At 36.3% G+C, this 23,051-nt stretch overlaps 2 protein-coding genes across 7 annotated transcripts in view; both read left to right on the forward strand.

Moving 5' to 3' along the window:
• The window catches only part of LOC106881708 (cilia- and flagella-associated protein 119), a 22,222-nt gene extending 4,333 nt beyond the window's left edge, over positions 1-17,889 (forward strand). For both annotated transcript variants that reach the window (XM_014932178.3, XM_014932179.3), the window contains 7 exons: positions 135-200; positions 3,908-4,077; positions 5,945-6,015; positions 6,929-7,045; positions 11,737-11,794; positions 13,429-13,539; positions 16,969-17,889. In XM_014932178.3, the coding sequence (XP_014787664.1) occupies positions 135-200; positions 3,908-4,077; positions 5,945-6,015; positions 6,929-7,045; positions 11,737-11,794; positions 13,429-13,539; positions 16,969-17,171 (796 nt within the window). In that variant the 3' untranslated portion in view covers positions 17,172-17,889. The remainder of the gene's footprint in view (positions 1-134; positions 201-3,907; positions 4,078-5,944; positions 6,016-6,928; positions 7,046-11,736; positions 11,795-13,428; positions 13,540-16,968) is intronic.
• A 2,408-nt stretch (positions 17,890-20,297) lies between these two features.
• The window catches only part of LOC106868876 (cilia- and flagella-associated protein 119), a 43,755-nt gene continuing 41,001 nt past the window's right edge, over positions 20,298-23,051 (forward strand). Inside the window, exon 1 of one of the 5 annotated variants that reach the window (XM_052970303.2) lies at positions 20,298-21,114. In XM_052970303.2, the coding sequence (XP_052826263.1) occupies positions 21,064-21,114 (51 nt within the window). In that variant the 5' untranslated portion in view covers positions 20,298-21,063. The remainder of the gene's footprint in view (positions 21,115-23,051) is intronic. The other 4 variants (XM_052970304.2, XM_089357205.1, XM_089357204.1 and 1 more) reach the window with 4 other exon arrangements.

The following is a 23,051-nucleotide window of genomic DNA, read 5'->3' on the forward strand; positions in this document are numbered from 1 at the left end:
AGCCTGTATTTGATTAATATATTGTTTGCTATTCATTGCTCTTTATCAGTAGGGAAATAATTTCACATGTGACTGGAATGGCTTGGGACTTGCTGAATAGTATATTAATGTTTTTACTATTGAAATTACCACAGGTCAGACTTGGACCCAAAGCAATCTGGAATGCTTAAGAATGCTGAAACACTGAATGATGTAAAAAAGTAAGTATTATGTTATTGAAAATTAGCTTTTATCATGTTGGTGTTTCTGCAGATTTATCTTAGGTAAAAGAACCAGGCATACTAATTTGATCTTTGTTTCATAGTTGTGGGGTTACTTTTCTAGCTATAATAGTGATTGCTTTTATTAGTACCTTTAATGCATTAATTTCAACTTTAGAACATTTCTACTTCTTATCAATGCTCTCCAGTAGCATATTCTGCTCCTTATAATCTTATTGTAATAAAGTGGGATTGCTTTAGTATATAAAGATAATCCTTTCTACTATAGGCACAAGACCTGAAATTTTGGGAGTGGTGGCTAGGTGATTATATCAACCCCTGAAAGGATGAAAGGCAATGTTGACCTCAGAAGAATTTGAACCCGGATGGATGAAATGTCACTAAGCATTTTGTCCGGCATGCTAATGATTTTGCCAGCTCACTGCCTTAGTCTATAAACAATGGATTCAAATTTTGGCACAAGGTCAGCAATTTCAGGGGATGGTAAATCAATTACATTTACCCCCCAGTACTCAACTGGTACTTGTTTGGTTGACCCTGAAAGGTTGAAAGGCAAAGTTGACCTTGGTAGAATTTGAACTTAAGTTGTGAAGATGGATGAAATACTGTTAAGCATTTTGTTCAGCTTGCTAAAGATTCTGTCAGTTCACCGCCTTAGTCTCTGTAAATAATACAATCATTTCTACATTAGATGGAATATTTCTACTTCTATCATTGCTATTTACTTATGTTGTTGGCACTCCATCGCTTACGACGTCGAGGGTTCCAGTTGATCCGATCAACGGAACAGCCTGCTCGTGAAATTAACGTGCAAGTGGCTGAGCACTCCACAGACACGTGTACCCTTAACGTAGTTCTCGGGGATATTCAGCATGACACAGTGTGACAAGGCCGACCCTTTGAATTACAGGCACAGCAGAAACAAGAAGAAAGAGTGAGAGAAAGTTGTGGTGGAAGAGTACAGCAGGGTTCGCCACCATCCCCTGCCGGATCCTCGCGGAGTTTTAGGTGTTTTCGCTCAATAAACACTCACAACGCCTGGTCTGGGAATCAAAACCTCGATCCTATGACCGCGAGTCCGCTGCCCTAACCACTGGGCCATTGCGCCTCCACACTATTTACTTATAATTATGCTGTAACAAACTGTACTTAACATGAGCCAACAAAGGAACATCTATGTGACTTGCTGCAAATAACAACCAAGTCTTCTTCAAATTGCATCTCAAGTTTTAAATAATGAACACATTAGATAGTGTAGTCGTGGCTGAGTAAAAGTCAGGATATAGTAGACAGCATTAGTTGCTTTTTCATATCGCTGTCTGGTGACTTCAATCAGGTTTGGGCTGATGTTGTACTTTTTCATCATGGCCCTTAGTGCTTCATGCCAAACCTCATCAAAGGCTTTTTTAAAATCATTGAAGGCATGTATAATTCTCTTTGACATTCTAGAAATCATTGAAGACATGTATAATTCTCTTTGACGTTCTAGAAATCATTGAAGACATGTATAATTCTTTTTGATGTTCTAGAAATCATTGAAGACATGTATAATTCTTTTTGATGTTCTAGAAATCATTGAAGACATGTATAATTCTCTTTGACGTTCTAGAAATCATTGAAGACATGTATAATTCTTTTTGATGTTCTAGAAATCATTGAAGACATGTATAATTCTCTTTGACGTTCTAGAAATCATTGAAGACATGTATAATTCTTTTTGATGTTCTAGAAATCATTGAAGACATGTATAATTCTCTTTGACGTTCTAGAAATCATTGAAGACATGTATAATTCTCTTTGACGTTCTAGAAATCATTGAAGACATGTATAATTCTTTTTGATGTTCTAGGTATTTTCCCCCCAAAGACTTTGTGATTAAATATTTGTTCCATGGTGCTTGCATCCCTGAAACCAGCCATAGAAACCATGCCAAAGCAAACATTGGAGCTTGATGCAGTTCTATGGCTTTCCACTTCCTGTCAAACCATCTAACTAATTTTGCTATGTCTGGGGAAAGTCATTCTCTTTTAGTGCCTTATTATTTAACACACTCACCGGTAAAGTTTTTCCTGGAAAAATAAATAAGGAAATGAGTGGAAACTTTACCAGTGAGTGTGTTAAATAATAAGGCACTAAAAGAGAACGACTTTCCCCAGACACAGCAAAATATGCTTCAACACATGAACTCACATCAAGAATCTTGCAAGCCAAGCCCAAAGACGAAACATCTAATGCCAATATGGAAAACAGACATCAATTGATGATTATATTCATAATATACTTGTATCTTATTCTTCCTTCTTTAAAATTCTTAGGATATATGTGTACCTAAATAAAGTTTATGAGTGAAGGTGAATGACTCAGTGGTTAGAGTGTTGGGCTTACAATCATTAGGTTGTGAGTTTGATACCCAGTTGGGGCTGTGTGTTGTGTTCTTGAGCAAGACACTTTATTTCACGTTGCTCCAGTTCACTCAGCTGCTGAAATAAATTGCTACATTCATCATCATCATCGTTTAACGTCCGCTTTCCATGCTAGCATGGGTTGGACGATTTGACTGAGGACTGGTGAAACCGGATGGCAACACCAGGCTCCAATCTAAATTTGGCAGAGTTTCTACAGCTGGATGCCCTTCCTAACGCCAACCACTCAGAGAGTGTAGTAGGTGCTTTTACGTGTCACCCGCACAAAGGCCAGTCAGGCGATACTGGCAACGGCCACGCTCGAAATGGTGTCTTTTATGTGCCACCCGCACAAGAGCCAGTCCAGGGGCACTGGTAATGATCTCGCTCGAAAATCCTACGAGGGCCAGTCAGGCGGTACTGGCAACGGCCACGCTCAAAATGGTGCATCTTATGTGCCACCCGCACAAGAGCCAGTCCAGGGGCACTGGCAACGATCTCACTTGGCTTGTCAGGTCTTCTCACGCACAGCACATTTCCAAAGGTCTCGGTCAGTAGTCATCGCCTCGGTGAGGCCCAATGTACGAAGGTCTTGCCTCACCACCTCAGACCAGGTCTTCCTGGGCCTACCTCTTCCACGGGTTCCCTCAACTGTTAGGGTGTGGCACTTTTTCACGCAGCTATCCTCATCCATTCTCACCACATGTCCATACCAGCGCAATCGTCTCTCTTGCACACCACAACTGATGCTTCTAATGTTCAGCTTTTCTCTCAAGATACTTACACTCTGACGGGTATTCACATTGACATTACACATCCAATGGAGCATACTGGCTTCATTCCTTGCGAGCTTATGCATGTCCTCAGCAGTTACAGCCCATGTTTCACTGCCATGTAACATGGCTGTTCGTACACATGCGTCATACAGTCTGCCTTTTACCTGAAGGGGTTTGTGTTTTATCTACCTTCCTACTTATTAGGATTTTGGTGCCAAATTGTATCGGCCTTTGCCTTTCTCTTGGACAAAATTGGTGGCATGGACAAACTATCTTACCCAGACTTGTACTTCAGAGGGGAACTTTCTAGGTGCACTCCCATGGTCATTCATGACCAAAGGGGGTCTTTACTCTGTAAATAAGGCGAGCCAAGATACAACCCCTGGTATATCACAAAAGTTTTAGTGAACTTTAAAATAAAATCAGTAACAGATTTTTTGGATTGCATAATTTTGTTTTGAAAGATGGTCTGATAATATATTTTCTTTTTCAATTCTCTGTCTTTCAGTATCCTTGCTGAAATTTTCAATCTCTATAATTGCTCAGAACTACACAAAGAAAAGATTCTACTCAACCTTTATACATATGCTGTGCAATTTGCTAGGGAAGAACAGTTCACAATTGAACAGTTGTCTGCCCTTTTTTCCATTGTAAAACTTGTTCATGAAGTTTGTGTGGGTAAGTTAAATACTCAAAAATTGAGATATAGAGTGATTTCTATCAGTTTATATCATATTGATTCTGTTGTTGTGAATGATAATGATGATGATGATGATCATCTTCTTCTTCTTCCATATTACAACTACATAATAATGATGGGTACGTGGCCCCAAAGGTGCCCTCACCATTGCTCATTAATGAATCTTGAGTACTTCAGGAAGGCTAATACCATAATTAATTTATTTTCCAGAAAGTCATGCCAGACACTATTTACAATATGTGTGTATATATATATATATATATATATATATATATATATATATATATACACATATGTATATATATATATATATATATATATATATATGTATATATATATATATATATATACACATATATATATATATATTTTATTATATGTATTTATTTTCTCCTAGTTAATAAATAACTCGGACAAAATAAATTGGTTAATAGATACCAGGGTAGCAAAGATCACAAAATGACTGTGGTGTAACTCCAGTTTATGAGGTAGAAACTCCTTACGTTTAAGCTGGTTCCTATGCATTTTCCTGAAGAGAAGATTACATTTTTAACATCACCTATTCCTATGGAAAGTATAATTTGTAATCTTCGAAACATATGTTGGGAATAAAAGTATGCAGTTAACATATGCGTTTTATTCCATTTCCTAAATTTATATATATATATATATATATATATATATATATATATATATAGAGAGAGAGAGAGAGAGAGAGAGAGCATCACAATCATGAGGTAGTGAGTTTGATTCCTGGACTGGGCTGTGTATTGTGTTCTTGAGCAAGACACTTTATTTCACATTGTTCCAGCTCACTCATCTGTAGAAATGGGTTGTGATGTCACTGGTGCCAAGCTGTATCGGCCTTTGGATAACATCAGTGGTGTGGAGGGAGAGACTGGTATCCATGGGCAACCGCTGGTCTGCCATAAACAACCTTGCCCAGACTTGTTTGGAGGGTAACTTTGTAGGTGCAGTGCCGTAGTCATTCATGACCGAAGGGGGGATCTTTACCCTTTATATATATATATATATATATATATATATATATAAATATAATGTGCTCGAAATTCAGAGTAGATAAAACAGTGGACAACTGATGAAGGGATTGTTCTTTATGTTGCCTGTCTTGTTTTTCTATTTGTTTCTTTTGTTGTTCAAAAAAATGTTTGTTTTCCAGGTTTTTGTAATTCATGTTCTCGTTTTTCTTGTTTTTATATTTTTTGATGCCCTGTACCCATATACGCATGTGTATATGCATATATATGTAAGTATGTATATGTATGTATGTATGCATATATATATATATATATATATATTATATTATATTATATTATATTATATTATAATATATATATATATATATATATATATATATATATATATATTATATTATATTATATTATGTTATATTATAATATATATATATATATATATATATATATATATATATATTAACCTGGTATGAAACAACAGCAAAGTCTCTATACAGTCACTTGATCTGTTAGTAATAGCAGCCAAATCTACTTCAAATCACATTCTACTATTTGAAAAGAAGATGGGCTGATGACTTTTGGAACATTTTTGATCACAGACCCGTTTGATCAAAAGCAGTCAATACTTAAAATCTTGACCAAAAAATACAATTTCACCAACAATATCTATCTTTTCTAGTTTAAACAAAAACAACCAATACTTAACAATTTCCTTACTATTTGTCTAGTTAACCAAGGATATCCCAGCATCAGTCCAACCTTCACAACAACTATAGTAACAACAATATTTATTATTCAGCATATCTATGTAAATTAATCTTTCATACAATATTTATTTTATTCTTTTCAGAAAGCCCTTTTGACAACATGGAAGAAACATTTACATATTTCAAAGACCTTCTGATATGTCACAGTGTTTGCGTAAGTTAAAAGCCTTTCAGCATGTATGTATCATGCATTGACACTTTCTGCAATACAGATCATACTGTGATATTCCCTATAAAATATCACACACTATGACACTCGCTCTAATATATTCTATGGCATCTGTGTTAGTTAAACACTCTGTATTATATTTCAAAGTGACTGTAAGTTACACTACCTGTGATATATGTCTCACTGTCTATGACATCTAATACATATGATACTGGATATGACATTCCCTGCTTATATTTCTCAAACGGTCTATTACATTCCTTCTAATGCATGTCATGGTGACTATATCACATCCTTTAACATACAAACACACTGTCTGTATAATTTACACAACATCTTAACATATACTACAGTGTCCATATATATTATATGGTGGTATATGACTATCCCATTAATATATGTCTTACTACCTGTGACAGATCCTCTAATATATGTTGCATGATTTATATGGATTATTCAATGACAGGTATCCCTCTGAAATATATTACAGTCTCATGTTCCTCCAGATTATTCAATAACAGGTATCCCTCTCAGATATATTACAATCCTATGTTCCTCCATTGAGTGACACAATCTCACTCATTCTGCCAGTTTATACACAATCTCATTCTGCCAGTCACCTTATTTATATCAATACAACTCATTTACAAATATTTGTGAGTGTTTATAAATATGTGTGTTTATTTACACCTCTATGTGTATGTATGTATATATACCTTAAAGCAGGTATGTCAAACTGCCGAGTCTCAGTGGGCCACATTGCTCACATACATATTGCCATGGGGGCCAGATATTTTTAAACATGTTTACAGCAAAGATTTCCATCATTTAATGAAAACTGATGTCAGAATAATTTTGTACAGACATAATTTTGTCATTTATTGGTTTCTATTTGTAGCGTCCACCACACAGCACCGAACTGTTTTCAGTAAAGGATGTTAGGAAAATAGCCTGTTATATGACTAATACATATTTTAGACACTTTAAACTCTACAAGTATGTATTCACTCCACAGGTAAGTCTCTTTCTTTACATATATATATATATATGCTCTTCTTTTTATCTTCTGATACCTTCTAAATCCCTCAACTATATTCCCTACCATGGCAAGATATGAACAGTTGTCCAATTGACCTGCAGGATTATAACTCTAACAACTTGACCATCAATAACAATGCCATCGACAACCAAAGAAATCAGCTCTGATATTAGCCTGGAAATTAGAATGTTGTTTAGCTCTTGATCAGCTGTAATCTCAAAGAACTATAACCAAAGGTAACCAACTCATTATTTTTTACAATACTACACTATTTAATGTGTCCTCCACATTTGAGGAATATTTGGTTGCAATTTCTTGCAGGTGGAATGACTCATATCAAAGCTCCATGGTGTTGTTGATATACACCAAACAGTAGACTGCTGTCTTTCAGACTAATGTTACAGCATCTGTATAAGTATTAATATTACATTGAACTAGAAGGTGGTGAGTTGGCAAACTGGACAAAATGCTGCTAAGCATTTTGTCTGTCTTTGTGTCCTGAGTTAGAATTCTGCTTTTCATCCTTAGTGTACCAGTTGTGCACTAAGTTCGATGTAATCAACTTAAACTCCTCCCAGAAATTGCTGATTTTCAGGGTAGATAAAATAGGTACCAGTTGAGCACTTGAGTTGATGCAATTAACTTATCCACACCCTCAAAATTGCTGGCCTTGCTCCAAAATATGAAACCAGTATTACATTGAACTAGATTTGCCTATATGACATTTGTAGTAAATATTTTTCTTTTCCTTTTAGCCAATAGGTTAGTTGGGCCACCACTGACACATTCCTCTTTAAGTATTGTATATTTAGTGTGAGGTGTATGTCAGATTTTGTGTGTGTGTGTGTGTGTGTGTATGTATATATATATATATATATATATATATATAGTCCATGCATCATGTATTTGAAAAACAAGCACACTCTAATGAATAGATCAGTAATATATTTACATGCGGTTAAATATATTTAGCAACACACACACACGGCTAAATATATTTAACTGCATGTGTGTGTGTGCGTGTGTGTGTGTGTGTGTGTATATATTGTCACTAAATCATAAATCCGAAAGAGAAGCATACACTGAATTATAGAACAGTAGAGTATTTAGAGAATGTTAGTTATGGCCAGTTCATAGGGTGAGACAGTAAGCAGCATTGATGAACATGTAGAAGTGCAGCCTGCCAAACAGCTATTTCACACAAACCATGTGGTCTTTGCAAAACAATCCGTAACACGCGTGCTAGGATGTACGATCGCCGCTACAGCCTAGTGTCAGGGTGGAGGCTCAGAAGAGGGGTCGGTCAAAACTCGGAGTTCTCTGACGCAAGCCGCTCACATGTGCAGGTCGCTTACGAGGTGGACCCCACTCAAGCACAGCAGGGAGCCCCAACGGCACAGGAATGGCTGTGTGGTAAGTAGCTTGCTTACCAACCACATGGTTCCAGGTTCTGTCCCACTGCGTGGCATCTTGGGCAAGTGTCTTCTACTATAGCCTCGGGTCGACCAAAGCCTTGTGAGTGGATTTGCTAGATGGAAACTGTAGGAAGCCCGTCATATATATGTATATATATATATATATATATATATGTGTGTGTGTGTATGTGTGTGTGTATATGTTTGTCTCCCCAACATCGCTTGACAACCGATGCTGGTGTGTTTACGTCCCCGTAACTTAGCGGTTCGGCCAAAGAGACCGATAGAATAAGTACTAGGCTTACAAAGAATAAGTCCTGAGGTCGATTTGCACGACTAAAGGCGGTGCTCCAGCATGGCCACAGTCAAATGACTGAAACAAGTAAAAGAGTAAAAGAGATATCTGTTGTAGTCTATATCTAGTGCAGTGTATATATTGTACAGTTCACATTACCAGGACAAAATTCCACATAAATCTAAGACTCTGTTAGCTCAAGTGAGCTCCAGCATCTTTGAGTATATAGAAAGATGTGAACAGTTTGACTTGACTATCTCTAAATTGGATATTTTGTATGTGTAAACTCCCTATGTAGTTTTTGCTAGATGTTCATTAGCTGCTTGGCAAAGAAGCCAAGAGAATTATTGGATGAGTTTTCTAAAGAGTTTGAGAAGCTGAAAAGAATCATATGTGGCTGAAATGTGTTTCACTACACAGCCATGTCTGCACCTTTTATATCTACCTGTAGAGGGCTGGGCATGCTGTTGTTAATGATGCATAGATATGCGCTGAGACTGTGACATCTCCAGCACTTCATAGATGATGGTGAACAGGTGTGGTCACTGTCTGTGAGACTCGCCTTCCCACAGCTCGTCTCTTTGACTGAACTGCAATTGTGGATCAAAGAGAGACCGAGGCTGGGTGAATGGCACTGCGAGTGTTGCCATGCTCTCGAGCAACTCTGCTGTCTGGAATCAAACTTGTGTGACTTCAATTCCACAAAGGAGTTCTATAAAGGATTAGTGGAAGTGCGACGACATTCTTAAGGAGAACCTGGGTGTTGATGAGGAATACCTGGCCTGCCTCTTCAGGACCGCTTTTGGGCCGGACCTATGGACAATTTCCAGAGATCCCTGGCCTGGCAGTGCTATCGGGAAGCATTGCCTGTTCGGGATAAGCTCTACAGGCACGGTTCAAGAAACTCTGGACCAACTTGCTCGAGATGCGGTCAGAGTAATGAAACCGTTCTGCATACACTTGTGCAATGTCCAAGCATTTCAGACCTGTGGGCTTATGTCAAATGGCTGCTATCACATGTGGGACGAATTCAGTTGTCGGCCGAGTCTATCATGAATATTGCCCTTCCACCTTCCTTTAACTGGTAAGACAAGGTAGTTTCTGTTGTACTGGTGGCTATGGTGAAAGAGTGTGTGTGGTGGACTCATGCAAAAAGTTTAGAGACAAACACTTTCCTCTCTGGCCAACCTCTCATCAACTTCTTCAAGTACCAATTGAAAAGGAAGGTGAGAATAGAGAGGGAAGTTTTGTCAAGAAAAGGTGGGTGAATATGGCAAGGATGGTACGAATAAATGACGGAACCACCTTGAGCATGATCCTATAAAACTAAGAGAGAAAGAGCGCCTTGCTCTCATGTTAATGTTTGCCCTTTTGTTTCTGAGGTTACCGTGGTTCTTTTTCGTAGGTTTTTCTTTCCAAGGATAAACCTAGTTAATGTTACATTTCCTCCCCTTTTTGGGAACTCTAATTGTTAACAATGACTTTTGTGTTATTTCTCTGTTTACACGTCCAAAAAAAAAATGGTTTTTTGTTCCTTTTGATTGATTTTGAAAAAGAAAAATTCTACATTATATCGTCCCCTCTGTATTCGGCCCTACATGGTTAATAAAGAAATCTATCTGTCTGTCTGTCTACAACTCACACACGCATGTGCGCGAAATGGATATTCATCTGATGTCATAATGTAATAGGTATGTACTTTAAATGCTTAGTTTGATTTACTACTAAAACTCAAGCTTGAATTGCAGCTGAAAAAAAGTTGGTGTTGATGCTATCCTCAAAAATGGCTAGAAATTGTTCATTGTAGAGCAGGTAGACATATATATTAGAAATAGATAAAGAAAAAATGAGCAAAACATGGGGTGTCCCTTTAGAATATTTAATTTATGATTTAAACATAGAACAGCAGTTATAGTAAATACATTAAGTCTCTTACAGCTATTTCTAGAATAGTTAAGCATGTGACGCATGTGTTATTAACCAAGGATTCCCACAAGCTAAGTATTCTGTTGTTGGAGAGAGAGGAATAAATAAAGAATATCCTTAATCAAGGATATTAGGAGTTACCATTTCGTTGAAGAATTAAGGAGTGTTCATTGTAAAAAGATAATAGTGGTTGGTAGTTCCATAACTGAAGAATGAAGGAAATCCTTAATAAAAAAACAAATATCCATTAGTAGTTCCAATACATACACACATACACATCATCATCATCGTTTAACGTCCATCTTCCATGCATATATATATAAAATGTATTTAATTGTGCATAACTACACACATTAATTTATGATCATATATATATATATATATATATATATATATATATATATATATATATATATATGTATATATATATATAACGTGAGAGAGTTAGGGGTTGGGGGTTCAACCCACTAAGGGATAGTATCTATCCAGTATACTGCTGGGAGGGTACCCAATTATTGCTACACTAGTGCTATACTAGGTGCAATCAATGGGAGCGGGTAAAAGTGGAGGTTTTACCCAAAATTTGTGTAACAATTAGAAAATGGAGGATAATATGCTGAACCCAACTACTTGCAGATGGTGTATCCCGTTGAATTCATTAATTTAATTCATAGCAAAAGTGACAAAAAAAAAAGGAAGAAAAGAAAAAGAGAGAAAGAACCAAAGCACAGGTGTCCATGGCAGACTATGTTATTTTGCCAACATGGTTTACATATAGAAGTACAAAGTACATAAGGAATTAGAGGATGAACAGAAGTTTAATCTTACAGCTGTTTCGGCCTATATATATATATATATATATATATATATATATATATATATATATGCATATATATACACATGTAGATGTAAATATGTACATATATGTGTGTATACATGTATATATATATTCTTTGTATTATATATATATATATATATATATATATATATATATATCTATAATGAAGTATTAATCATTTTATCAATATCAGGTGCATCTTGATTTAGTTTTGAACTATATTGGAGAGTCTGATTCCATTACAAGCCAAGGTAAGCAGCAATTGTTTCATATTTTGAAAACAGTAGCAAGTGTTAGCTAATTCTACAAATTCATAAGTTTGCACAAGTTATTTAGCCTTCATAATGCTTTGCAATTATGAAAGAATAGTGTTCATAAATATTTTTCGTCATATAAGGTCTCAGGACTCATTTCTTTTCACAACACATAAACTTATGTTAATTTATAAATTTTACTAATTTGATAATTAACACATCTAACTCTCCCACTGCTAACTTAGTCATCTAAGTAATGGAAACTGTCTACTACTTCTAGGGATCCTCACTGGCATATGAGGGAGTCTATTTTTTGTACATTCCTAGTGTTTAATGTACCTGCACATCTGCCACATGTAAAGGTTACCTTTCCCATTAGTCGTTCAGTGATACTGTTACACCCCTTATGTGTCCATAACTTGCACTGGGTACACCTTATAGAGTTTCTCCTGACACCTCTACATATCGAGCAGGGCCATCTTCTTGAAGGGATCTACGATTTGTCTGTTTTCCTACTTATCAATACTTTGGTCTTTGCCAAATTAACTCTAAGGTCCTTTGATTTCAGACCTTGCTTCCATACTTGAAACTTCTTTTCTAGTTCTGGTAGTAATTCAGTAATAAGAATAAAGTCGTCAGCAAAGAGGAGCCAATCTTAAATTCCTCAGTTATAGCATGGAGGACTATGATAAATAAGAGGGGGCTAAGAACTGAATCCTGGTGGACTCCTACTTGTACACTAAACTCCTTGATATACTCATTGGTGACTCTCACCTTACTAACAACATTCTTGTACATGGCTCATACAGCTCTCACAAACCACTCATCTATCCCACCAGATAAGGGAACAGAGAACAGGAAACCCCGTCAAAGGCTTTCTCCATGTCAACAAAAACTAGAAACAGAGGTTTATTTTGGGCCAAGTATTTCTTCTGCAGTTGCTTCACCAGGAAGATAGCATTGGTGGTGCTTCTCCCTGGCACAAGTTTAAACTGCATCTCATCTATGCTAACTCTCTTTCTAATTAATTGAGCCAAGACCCTTTCTTCAATTTTCATCACCTGGTCCAGTAATTTGACACCTCTGTAATTATTTCTGTCTAGGGTATCACCTTTGTCTGTGTAGCAGTTGATGCTGCTACATCAACCATTGGGCATGATTCCCCTGTGGACAGCCTGATTAGCTATATGGGTGACCAGGTTATATTCCACCCCACCCCACCAAAGATTTTAAGCATCTCAGCAGTGACTTCCAATGGGCCAGAGGCTTTCCTTGTCTTCATGTCCTTAATTGCTTTATCTGCTAAGCTACAGTTGATTCAGTTATCCAACCCCTCTGTCAGGTCCACATTGGGCAGGCTCTCCTCCCATGCACTACTATTGTTATAACTTCTAACACTGTCAAGTTATTCCTTCTAGCACATGATGATGTTGTCAGGTTATAAGAAAACTAAAATAGTAGACACAAATAAGTAAAAACTAAATTAAGGTTAGGTTAAATGTTATTCATTTGTAAGGTTTTTATTTGGAGAAAATAGATGTGAATCAAATATAAAGCAGCTGTCTTACTGAACATTTGTTTTTTCAAAGTTTTTCACGATTTTTTTTTTTCTTTTTAAATTTTAAATGAAGAAGCAGATTTTGATTCTGAAAAGGAGAAGAACAAGAAATCTGGAACTTCAGATTTATTTCTAAATGAAAGCATTGATAAAGAAAAGGAGTTGGTAAAGAATCCTGAAAAAGGTTTGTTAGCAATAACTTAATAGATTCAGAAGATAATTTTCCAGACTATTAACCTCATATTTACACTGTATATTTACAGTATGCATATCTACACAGCATTTTGATTGGTTCAATCTCGAATCATTATCAAGTACCTTCATTCTAAGATACATACATAATTCCACACTAGGTTTGAACTAGAAATTTATATTTCTAAACTAAGGATAGTAATGTTCATATTCACTAAGCCATTACTATTAGTTTATCAATGGAAACATAGTGACTGTGTGTGTGTGTGTGTGTGTGTCTGTCTGTCTATATACACCCAGAACCATGCTAATAGCTAGGAGTGAAATTTAGGATTTTTTGGTTTTCTGTGAATTGATTTTGATAAAAATTTTCCCAGATGGTTTTCACACTATGGCAACCCTGTTATGTTTTGATTATTCTGTGTAATGTCCTTTCTTTTTTATTTCAGATTCTTCATTTTTTGGGTGAACCGCACTAATAGCGTCTTTCCTCTATGGGAACAATGGGATATGGAAAAGGCATTAATGATGAAGAAAAGTCAGTCATCATCAAGGAAAGTGCTAAAGGGACCTCTCTTCATATCATTGCTGAGAAGTTAGGTTGTCATGTGGACACAGACGATTCCTGAAGAACCCTTCGCGAAGGAAGAAATGATCTGATTGTGGGACCTCCAAGACTGTGACAGCTAGGGATTTAAGGAATATTGGCCATAAGTTACATGGGAAACCTGGAGAAACAAGCAAAGCCATTTTCACCGGACTTCCTCATGTACTTCTGAACTTTCTTATGTACTGAAAGACCACCAGAAATTACATCCCCGGGACCATGGCTTCCATGCAAGAACTCCTGAAACTGCTTCCTTTAATGCCATGTCACAGGAATTTGAGGCTTCAGTGGGCCCAAAAGTACATGACATTAGACATGAGTTGTGTTCTGTTCACTGATGACACCTGGGCAACCCTTGATGGACCTGATAGTTAGGCAAATGGTTGGGTCTGTTTTGGAGACGAGCGACACCAACATTTACGATGTCAACAACAGGGTGGAGGAGTCATGTTGTGGGCTGGTACCATTGGGAACAGACTTGTTGGTCCAGTCAGGATGCCTGAAGGGGTTAAAGTGACCGCAGCCACCTACTGTAATCTCCTGAAGGAGGTCTTGGATCCCTGGCTAGATGACATACTGCTGTCGCTTCTAAGGAATCTCGTATTCATGCATGACAACACTCCCTCTCACTCTGCTAGGACCACCCAAACATTACTAGGGTCTTACGTCATACAAGGTGAAAAGTTGATAGTGTGGTTGCCAGCATCGCCGGATCTCAACCCTATCGAAAATCTTTGGTCCATCATTAAACAAGACGTTTATGCCAATGGACACCAATTTACATCGAAAAATGTCTTATGGGTGATCATCAAAGCTGCAGCAGAGGTAGTCCAACCTGCTACTATTAAGAAATTGACAGATTCCATGATTAATAGGGTTTTTGAAGTTATCTGTTGAAATGGGACTCATGTGGCTAAATAATTCATTATGTCAATAAATGTTATAATATTCTTATAGTTTTCTGTTAAATATATATTCACTGTATGCTTAATATGTATCATTACCTTTTGTTTTCTGGAAAAAAAATGCCTAGATGGGCTATTTTCATTCAAAAGCTATTAGTGTGGTTCATCCAAAAACTGAAGAATCTGAAATAAAAACAGAAAGGACGTTACACAGAATAATCGAAACATAATGATGTTGCCATAGTGTGCAAACCAGCTGGGAAAAGTTTTATTAAAATCGATTCTCAGAAAACCGAGAAATCCTAAATGTCACTCCTTTGAGTGTCTAGCAGGCAGGCACATTCGCGTGCCCTTATCATATGAATTTTAAATATATGGCTATATAATTCTTATTTAGGCCTGCAATCACTTATGTTACTATTGCTGATATTATCAGTTATTTATATTGCCCTCAATAATAATAGCAATAATAATATCTATAAAAATATTCACTCCTGAATATTTGCTCTGTATATATGTATACATACATACATATATATATATATATATATATAAATATATATATATATATATATATATATATATATATATATATACATATGTACTTTATACATCATTTAATGTTTTTCATGCTGGCATAGGTTGGATGGTTTGACTGAAAACTGGTAAGCTGGGGGAGCTGCACCAGGTTCCAATCTGATTTGACATGGTTTCTACAGCTGGATGCCCTTCCTAATGCCAACCACTCTGAGAGTGTAGTGGGTGCTTTTTATATGCCAGCAGCACGGGTGCCAGTTATGAAACACAAGCATCAGTGATGTCTACAATCTCACTTGGCTTGACAGATCCTCTTAAGTACAGTATATCGTCAAAGGTTGTTGTTAAAATTTATGTGTAATAAATTTGTTATATTTCTACAATACACGAAATATTTCCACATTTTTTAAATACAATTCCTAATACTATTTAGTTATGAAAATTGAATAGAATTTTTTTAGACATTGAATGGTTATGTGGTGGGGTGGGGGTCAAACCAAGTGAAATAGGAATGAAAGGGATGCATAAGAGAAAAAAAGATGTGAATGTAAATGTTTTCTAGGCAGCAGACGCTAAGCTGCAGTTTTATGATGTTGTTTATGTATGGTGTTACTTGGATGTGAGCTACATCTCCACCTGAATAGGATAGTATAGCAATCCATCTTAGCAAACACCTCCAGTTGATCTCTTACCTAGTTCTTCTGGCAGCAAGACAAACTGTACTAATGTAGAATAAAGAGTTTTTTGCATGAAACATCAACCTAGATCTAAACTCTTCACCTATCAGCATGAACAGCTAATCCAATATTTTATTCTACTTGATTCATTCAGTTATTTCATCTTGATATCAGCTATGTACTGGGGTACAAAGATCAAAATTCAGTTCAAATGTCTCCTTCAAGTCAGCTGAAGAAATCTTTATGTATATTGTGTGTGTTATAAATAAGAAAAGTTAGATTATTTGACTGTTGTTGCCTATTGATCGGGACATTGAAAATATTTAACTGTTTATTGGCTCTGATCTTTTTATCAGAATACTGAAATCATTTGATTGGTTATTAGCTATGACTTATTGGCCAGAATACTAATCTCATTTGACCACTTACTTATTAGATGTTATATCTTTTAATTATTGTGTTTTAGCTAAGATGGAAGGGCAGTGCTTCCAAAACATCTGAGACCAGGGAGATTGACACAGTTGGTAATCTGTGTAAATCAATGTCTGTAGGAAATCTTTTGTTAGAATTGCAGTCAGTATGTGAGACAATTTAATTTCTAATCTCTTAAAGATAATTAATTAAATAATTATTTCTTTTACTGTTCCATCATTTAATTACTCTCTCTCTCTCTCTCTCTCTCCTACATGGTTTAGACGAAGCTAAGAAATACTTGAGAAAGCTGATCACAGACTTTTTACAAAAAAAAATCAATGAATTGAAATCGGCAGTGGCTGAAAAGTTGGAAAAATCTGAAAAGATGGTGAATAATAAACTGGAAGACGCTGGCTACCGTGGCTATTCTAAAAGACTATCAAAGAAATTAAGCAAATCTGGGAAAAGAATATCAAACCTCTAAAGTAATATCAAAACCAAACGTAAAAATTTCTTTGTGACCATTAGTTATATAACAACAACAATTCCTGATGGAATTTAATTTAGAAAGTAGAAACATTCTAATAGTACAACCTATATAAACCTATAAAATTAAACATTCCTTATATTTAGTTTTATGGTGAAGGTAAAGAATCCTAATTGTTTGTTACTTATAAACAAACTTGGTAAAATATTTGGGAAAATATATGAAGTTCATGTTGCCCTCAAAGGCATCATGCCCATTATGATTGGTTATTGAATGTGTTACTATTGATTATTAAAATCTTATATTTTTTTATGCCATTAGAAATCATCTGTCATTTCTCCCTCTCTCTATCTATTCTTTTAACTTACTCCTTATCTAGATTCTTTATAATACCCTCTTTTCCTTTTTCCACTGCAGGGCTTGTTTTGCTAATCTGTTTTCTTCTTAAAATAGAACCTATATATTTTTGTCATTTTTCAATGATAAAAGATCATATGATTTTCCCAGAAAATTGTATTGATCTTATATACTACAGACAATGAAGTATAACAATATTTTTAAACCAATAGGTTGCAATTTTGTTTCTTCAGCTGTAAAATCCACATTAATGTGTAAACTTTTTTTTTTTATAATCTCATACTACTTTTTATTAACCAATCACAATAAAACAATTTCTACTCATGAATAAATCCCAATAAATTGTTACTTCACCTTATCTCTTGTTTGTTTTTCTTCTTAAGTTATATAAAGAATAATTCTAGACACTACTCAAGTAGTTATTTGTATGTGCAATCAATTATTTATCTATTCACAACAAACTGATTACAACTTTATTTTACCACCTTCAATCTGAAGATGGTTGCATGCATGAACAAAAATTCATTAATATTTTTTTCTTCAAATATAAAAAATATACTACACTTTCCTTCTACACTAATCAAACAGGTTAAAGAATATGAACAACACATTTAATTGGATAATAAATTTTCCAGTTGTTTGTTAAATCAAATATGAATAAATGAAATCTGGTACTATACTTACATAATACTTACTCTTTTACTTGTTTCAGTCATTTGACTGTGGCCATGCTGGAGCACCGCCTTTTAGTCGAGCAAATCGACCCCAGGACTTATTCTTTGGGAGCCTAGTACTTATTCTTTGGGAGCCTAGTACTTATTCTATCGGTCTCTGTTGCCGAACTGCTAAGTTACGGGGACGTAAACACACCACCATCGGTTGTCAAGCGATGCTGGGGGGACAAACACAGACACAAACATACATAAATATATATACAACGGGCTTCTTTCAGTTTCCGTCTACCAAATCCACTCACAAGGCTTTGGTCGGCCTGAGACTATAGTAGAAGACACTTGCCCAAGGTGCCATGCAGTGGGAATGAACCCGGAACCATGTGGTTTGGTAAGCAAGCTACTTACCACACAGCCACTTCTACGCCTTATACGCATTGCTAAATATTAAAGATCGATATAACATTTTAAACATTATAAGTCACTCACACACATATATGAAAACAAGAAAATTGTGAATTATGCTATTGTTCCATCTTCACAAGGGCTTACCTGAAGATGTAGGCTTTAAATCATCAGGTAAATCGTGAGAAAGTCAAACACTGAACACACACACACACACAAATACTAATGGCATGCATATATATACACATACCCCAATTCTCTCACACACCTAATTGTTATGTGGGCATGTGCACATCGATAACATTTGTATGTGTGTGTGAATGTGCCAATAATTGTTTGAATCTCTATCCATTTTTTCACTTTGCCTCCCCACCTTCTCACCCTATTTTGGCCATTTTTTTTGCTCTACGGACTTACAAACCATGCGAGAAGTCATTCCAGTAAAAAAAAGTAAACATTTTTAGACGACAATGTGTGAGACTTAAGGGAGATTTGGCACATCCCACGTCCACCTTCCTCGTTTTTTTTTTTGTTAGTCTCGCATGCATTGATGTTTTTCAATATTTTTCTCCCCCATAAACACATTTTATGTAATGGTGAAGAGGAAGTAACACATAGGTGGTTCAATATGGTACTACTAAAGCAGCGCGGACCCGAACGCGCAGTCGCGCGTCCGCGCTAGCTAGTCGTGAGTGGTATTCATTTGCACACGCGGGTTAGGGATAGGGTTAGGGATAGGGTTAGGGTTAGGATCGACCACTCAAGACTAGCTAGCGCGGACGCGCGACTGCGCGTTCGAGTCCGCGCTGCTTTAGTAGTACCGTTCAATACTAGGATATAAGCAACAAAAAGAAAAAAAGAAAGGAAAAAGTAATTAAAATTTTTAAGCTTCCACCCGAACCATGCGAGGCTGTGCGTGTGAGAGTGTGTGTGTGTGTAAGAAAAACACATTTACTAACAGAAAAGTATGCTATTAGAATATATTATCTTTTACAAACCTCCTTCTTTTAAATTACTATGGATAAATCCTAGCATTAACTTTATCAGGCTCTCTAATATTAGAAACAGAAAGAAGCTGGTAAGGAACGGTTTGAAGAAAATCGTAAAGTTTCAAAATTCTTTTTTAATAGCGTAAATGTGTTTATAGGGAGAAAAATATTGAAAAACATCAATACATAGGAGAAAGACAAAGAAACGAAGAAGGTGGTCGTAGGATGAACGAGAAACAACAGCAAATTCTCTCTTAAATCACACACATTTTCGTCTGAAAATATTTATAATTTTTTTTAACCTGTAAAGGTTTTTGCCATGGTTTTTGAGTGCGTAGTGCCAAAAAAAATTGGCCATAATCGGTCTGGAGTGGGACAATAAGAAGGATGAAGTGAAAAATAAATTAAACATTTTCAAAAAGTTTTTGTTTAAAAAGATGCTTCCCAAACTCATCTCGAAGCCGTATATATATATATATATATATATATATATATATATATATATATATATATATATATATATATATACATACACATATATATATATACATACACATATATATATATAAAATCTTTTAAAAAATGGAAAAATCCTCGTCAAAACGGAGAAAATTGATGTTATGGGAGTGTCCTGATCCGAAACTCCGCCGTCTGAAAGTAGAAACTTGACAAACATGTAGTGGCGCGTCTGGCTGCCATCTTGGGAAGTGCCATTGCGCATGTGCAAGGGATTTGCCGTCAGCGGAAGTACCCGAGCACGCATGCGCAATGCAACAGGTGGAGAAAAAGCAATAGCATTCGCACTCTTTTCTCTCTAGCAGCGGTGGCGACAACACGTATCTCTTGTCCATCCAACAGCCGTGGCGACAGGACGTTCTTTCAGGCTGTCCCAACTCGACCCCGACATGTGGTCGAAGCTTCCTTTGGTATTCTAGCGGCATGCCTGTTCACCCAGGAACGAAACGGCTCTACACCAACCTAGAATAAATTATTGATCTGTTGCTACCGTTATCCCTCGTGTTGTTGTATTTCTGGATTTTAATGATTAATATAAGAACTGGGGAGAGACGGCCGAGCCGTCATATCTCATCCAATTCTTATAAACATATTCATACAGGAATGCAATAAATCATTCTATGAAGGAACTACCTTAACTAAGCAGAAATTTACACAAGAGAGAGTGTGCATCTTTGCAGCATTTTATGGTAAATCATTCCTTCAGAATTATACCTCAAATGCTCACAAATGCATCTATACACGAGAGGCCATATGACATGGAAATATCTTACTTTCGCTTTAAAACTACTTTTATTTAAATACGTCAAGTTATCTCCCTTACATTTGTTGCCATTAACAACAAAGCAGTTTTTTAACATTTCATGTTTCAAACTCGTCAGATATATCTATCCTCTCGTTTTCTTTTGAGTACCGGGACCACTTTATAGCTACTACCACTGTCTTTCCGCCATGGACTCTGTAGTAACTGAAACTTCAATGGAAACGGACAGTCTTCTTACGGTAAGTCACAAAATCTCTCTCTCTCTCTCTCTCTCTCTCTCTCTCTCTCTCTCTCTCTCTCTCTCTCTCTCTCTCTCTCTCTCTCTCTCTCTCTCTCTCTCTCACACACAGAGTTAATAAGAAAAACATCAGAAAGAAGCACCCTCTAAAAATATAGAACAGGAATTATTACAACAAAATTTTATATCTTAGACATACAGTTACTCAAGGCTTCGCACACACAAAACCAAAGCCTTGTGGACAACTCGCCAGGCTCTGTGAATACAAAACTTTAAAATATCTACATCACAGATGTGAGGAAACGCTCAGAACTCGGAAAATACGATAAAACGTTAATGAGTACGGGTTATCTCCCTTAAACAGAGGGATAAGAATTTTTTTTTTAAATAGCATAACGATCAAACGGGGAGATCTAATTTTCTAGTAAGTAGTGCTTGAAGCGGATACATTTAGAAAATACTTCTTTACGGCTGTTTAATGCACCAGGCTTCTTAAAATCCTTAAGAATTTTGGCTCTCTCCGCGATACAGATCTTCCATTAATATGCGGGCCCGGAAAATCAATTAATTTCCACTTGACATCACACAAAGTCCATTGACCCTTGAGGTACCACACATGGCGGGCCAGAGACGTGACAAACCGTTTTTCTGGAACCCTGAAGGATGACTAGTGGTTAAGAAAACGTTTCTTGAACGAAGTAGTCACCGAACCAATATATTTATAGACATGGATGTGGCCCTATTTGCACTCCTGGCAACATACGGCTCGGAGCTGGTCATTCCATCGGTGTCGAAGATGAATGTTTGGTCCTCATCTGAGGTGGCGGAACTGAGAATGGCAGATACCTCCTCCAAGTCGTTGATTCTGGATAAGTCATTATTTCCAGGTGCGGCGTCTGTACCGGTCACTCTACCTGTATGTATTGTTTGTTCATTATCTGTGGCGGTGGTATCGGGATCTTCGGTGATGTTCTCTGTGATGCTGGTCCCGGTTTGGTTATTATCTCTGGGCGTGACAAGTGGATTGGTGTGAGACGTGGTTAATCTGCTGTTCGATATTACATTACGGATATTAGGTCTAGGCATCACCGTAGCCTCATATATAACACCTTCAGCCTCGCATTGGCCTTCTATTGGACAGTTATTATATACCCTACAAGAGCAACCTGCCTCTTCCCTTGTATTGTGGGTACTTGATATAATGTTTTTAATGTTATGCAAGGGAGGAGGCAGGTTGCTCTTGCAGGGCATATAATAACTCTACAGTACGATTCTCAATTCATATTGTAAATTTTTTAAATATCTAACATAGTTAGCATTTAAAACTAGAAACGTATTTTTTCGAAAAATCTTTCTTACAAAGTTAACTTAGCCTTATTTTCCCTTCATTGTTACCTTATTCAACCTCTCAAATAAACTCATTTATCACTGTACGTTTTTTTTTTCAATATTTTTAACCTCAGCAAAAATTTCCTCACATTTCTGTAATATTAACAACTATTCTTCTTTTTTTCTAGTCCTTCCTCTTATAGAACATTTGTAGAGATATGGATGCATATGTGACTAAAAGTTTACTCACAGTTTTACAGTTTTGGTATAGAGGTATTGCAGTCCACGTGTATACATTTTCATGCACGTTTTGCTGTGGCAGTGCATTTGAGAGAAACTATTATATATATATATATATATATATATATATATAAAGGGCATTAACTATGTAGTAATGCCTCACGCTTAGAGGGACTGAATAAGTAAAAAAATAAGCAACATATTTACCGAAGCGAGGAATGCAGCTTTCAAAATTAATCTCTTAAAATGTTTTTAAGAGATTAATTTTGAAAGCTGCATTTCCTCGCTTTCGGTAAATATGTTGCTTATTTTTTTGGTAGTTTTTGACTTATTAGTCCCTCTAAGCGTGAGGCATTACTACATAGTTAA

Source organism: Octopus bimaculoides, chromosome 9 (genome assembly GCF_046866305.1).
Source record: "Octopus bimaculoides isolate indiv1 chromosome 9, ASM4686630v1, whole genome shotgun sequence".
Classification (NCBI taxonomy): domain Eukaryota; kingdom Metazoa; phylum Mollusca; class Cephalopoda; order Octopoda; family Octopodidae; genus Octopus; species Octopus bimaculoides.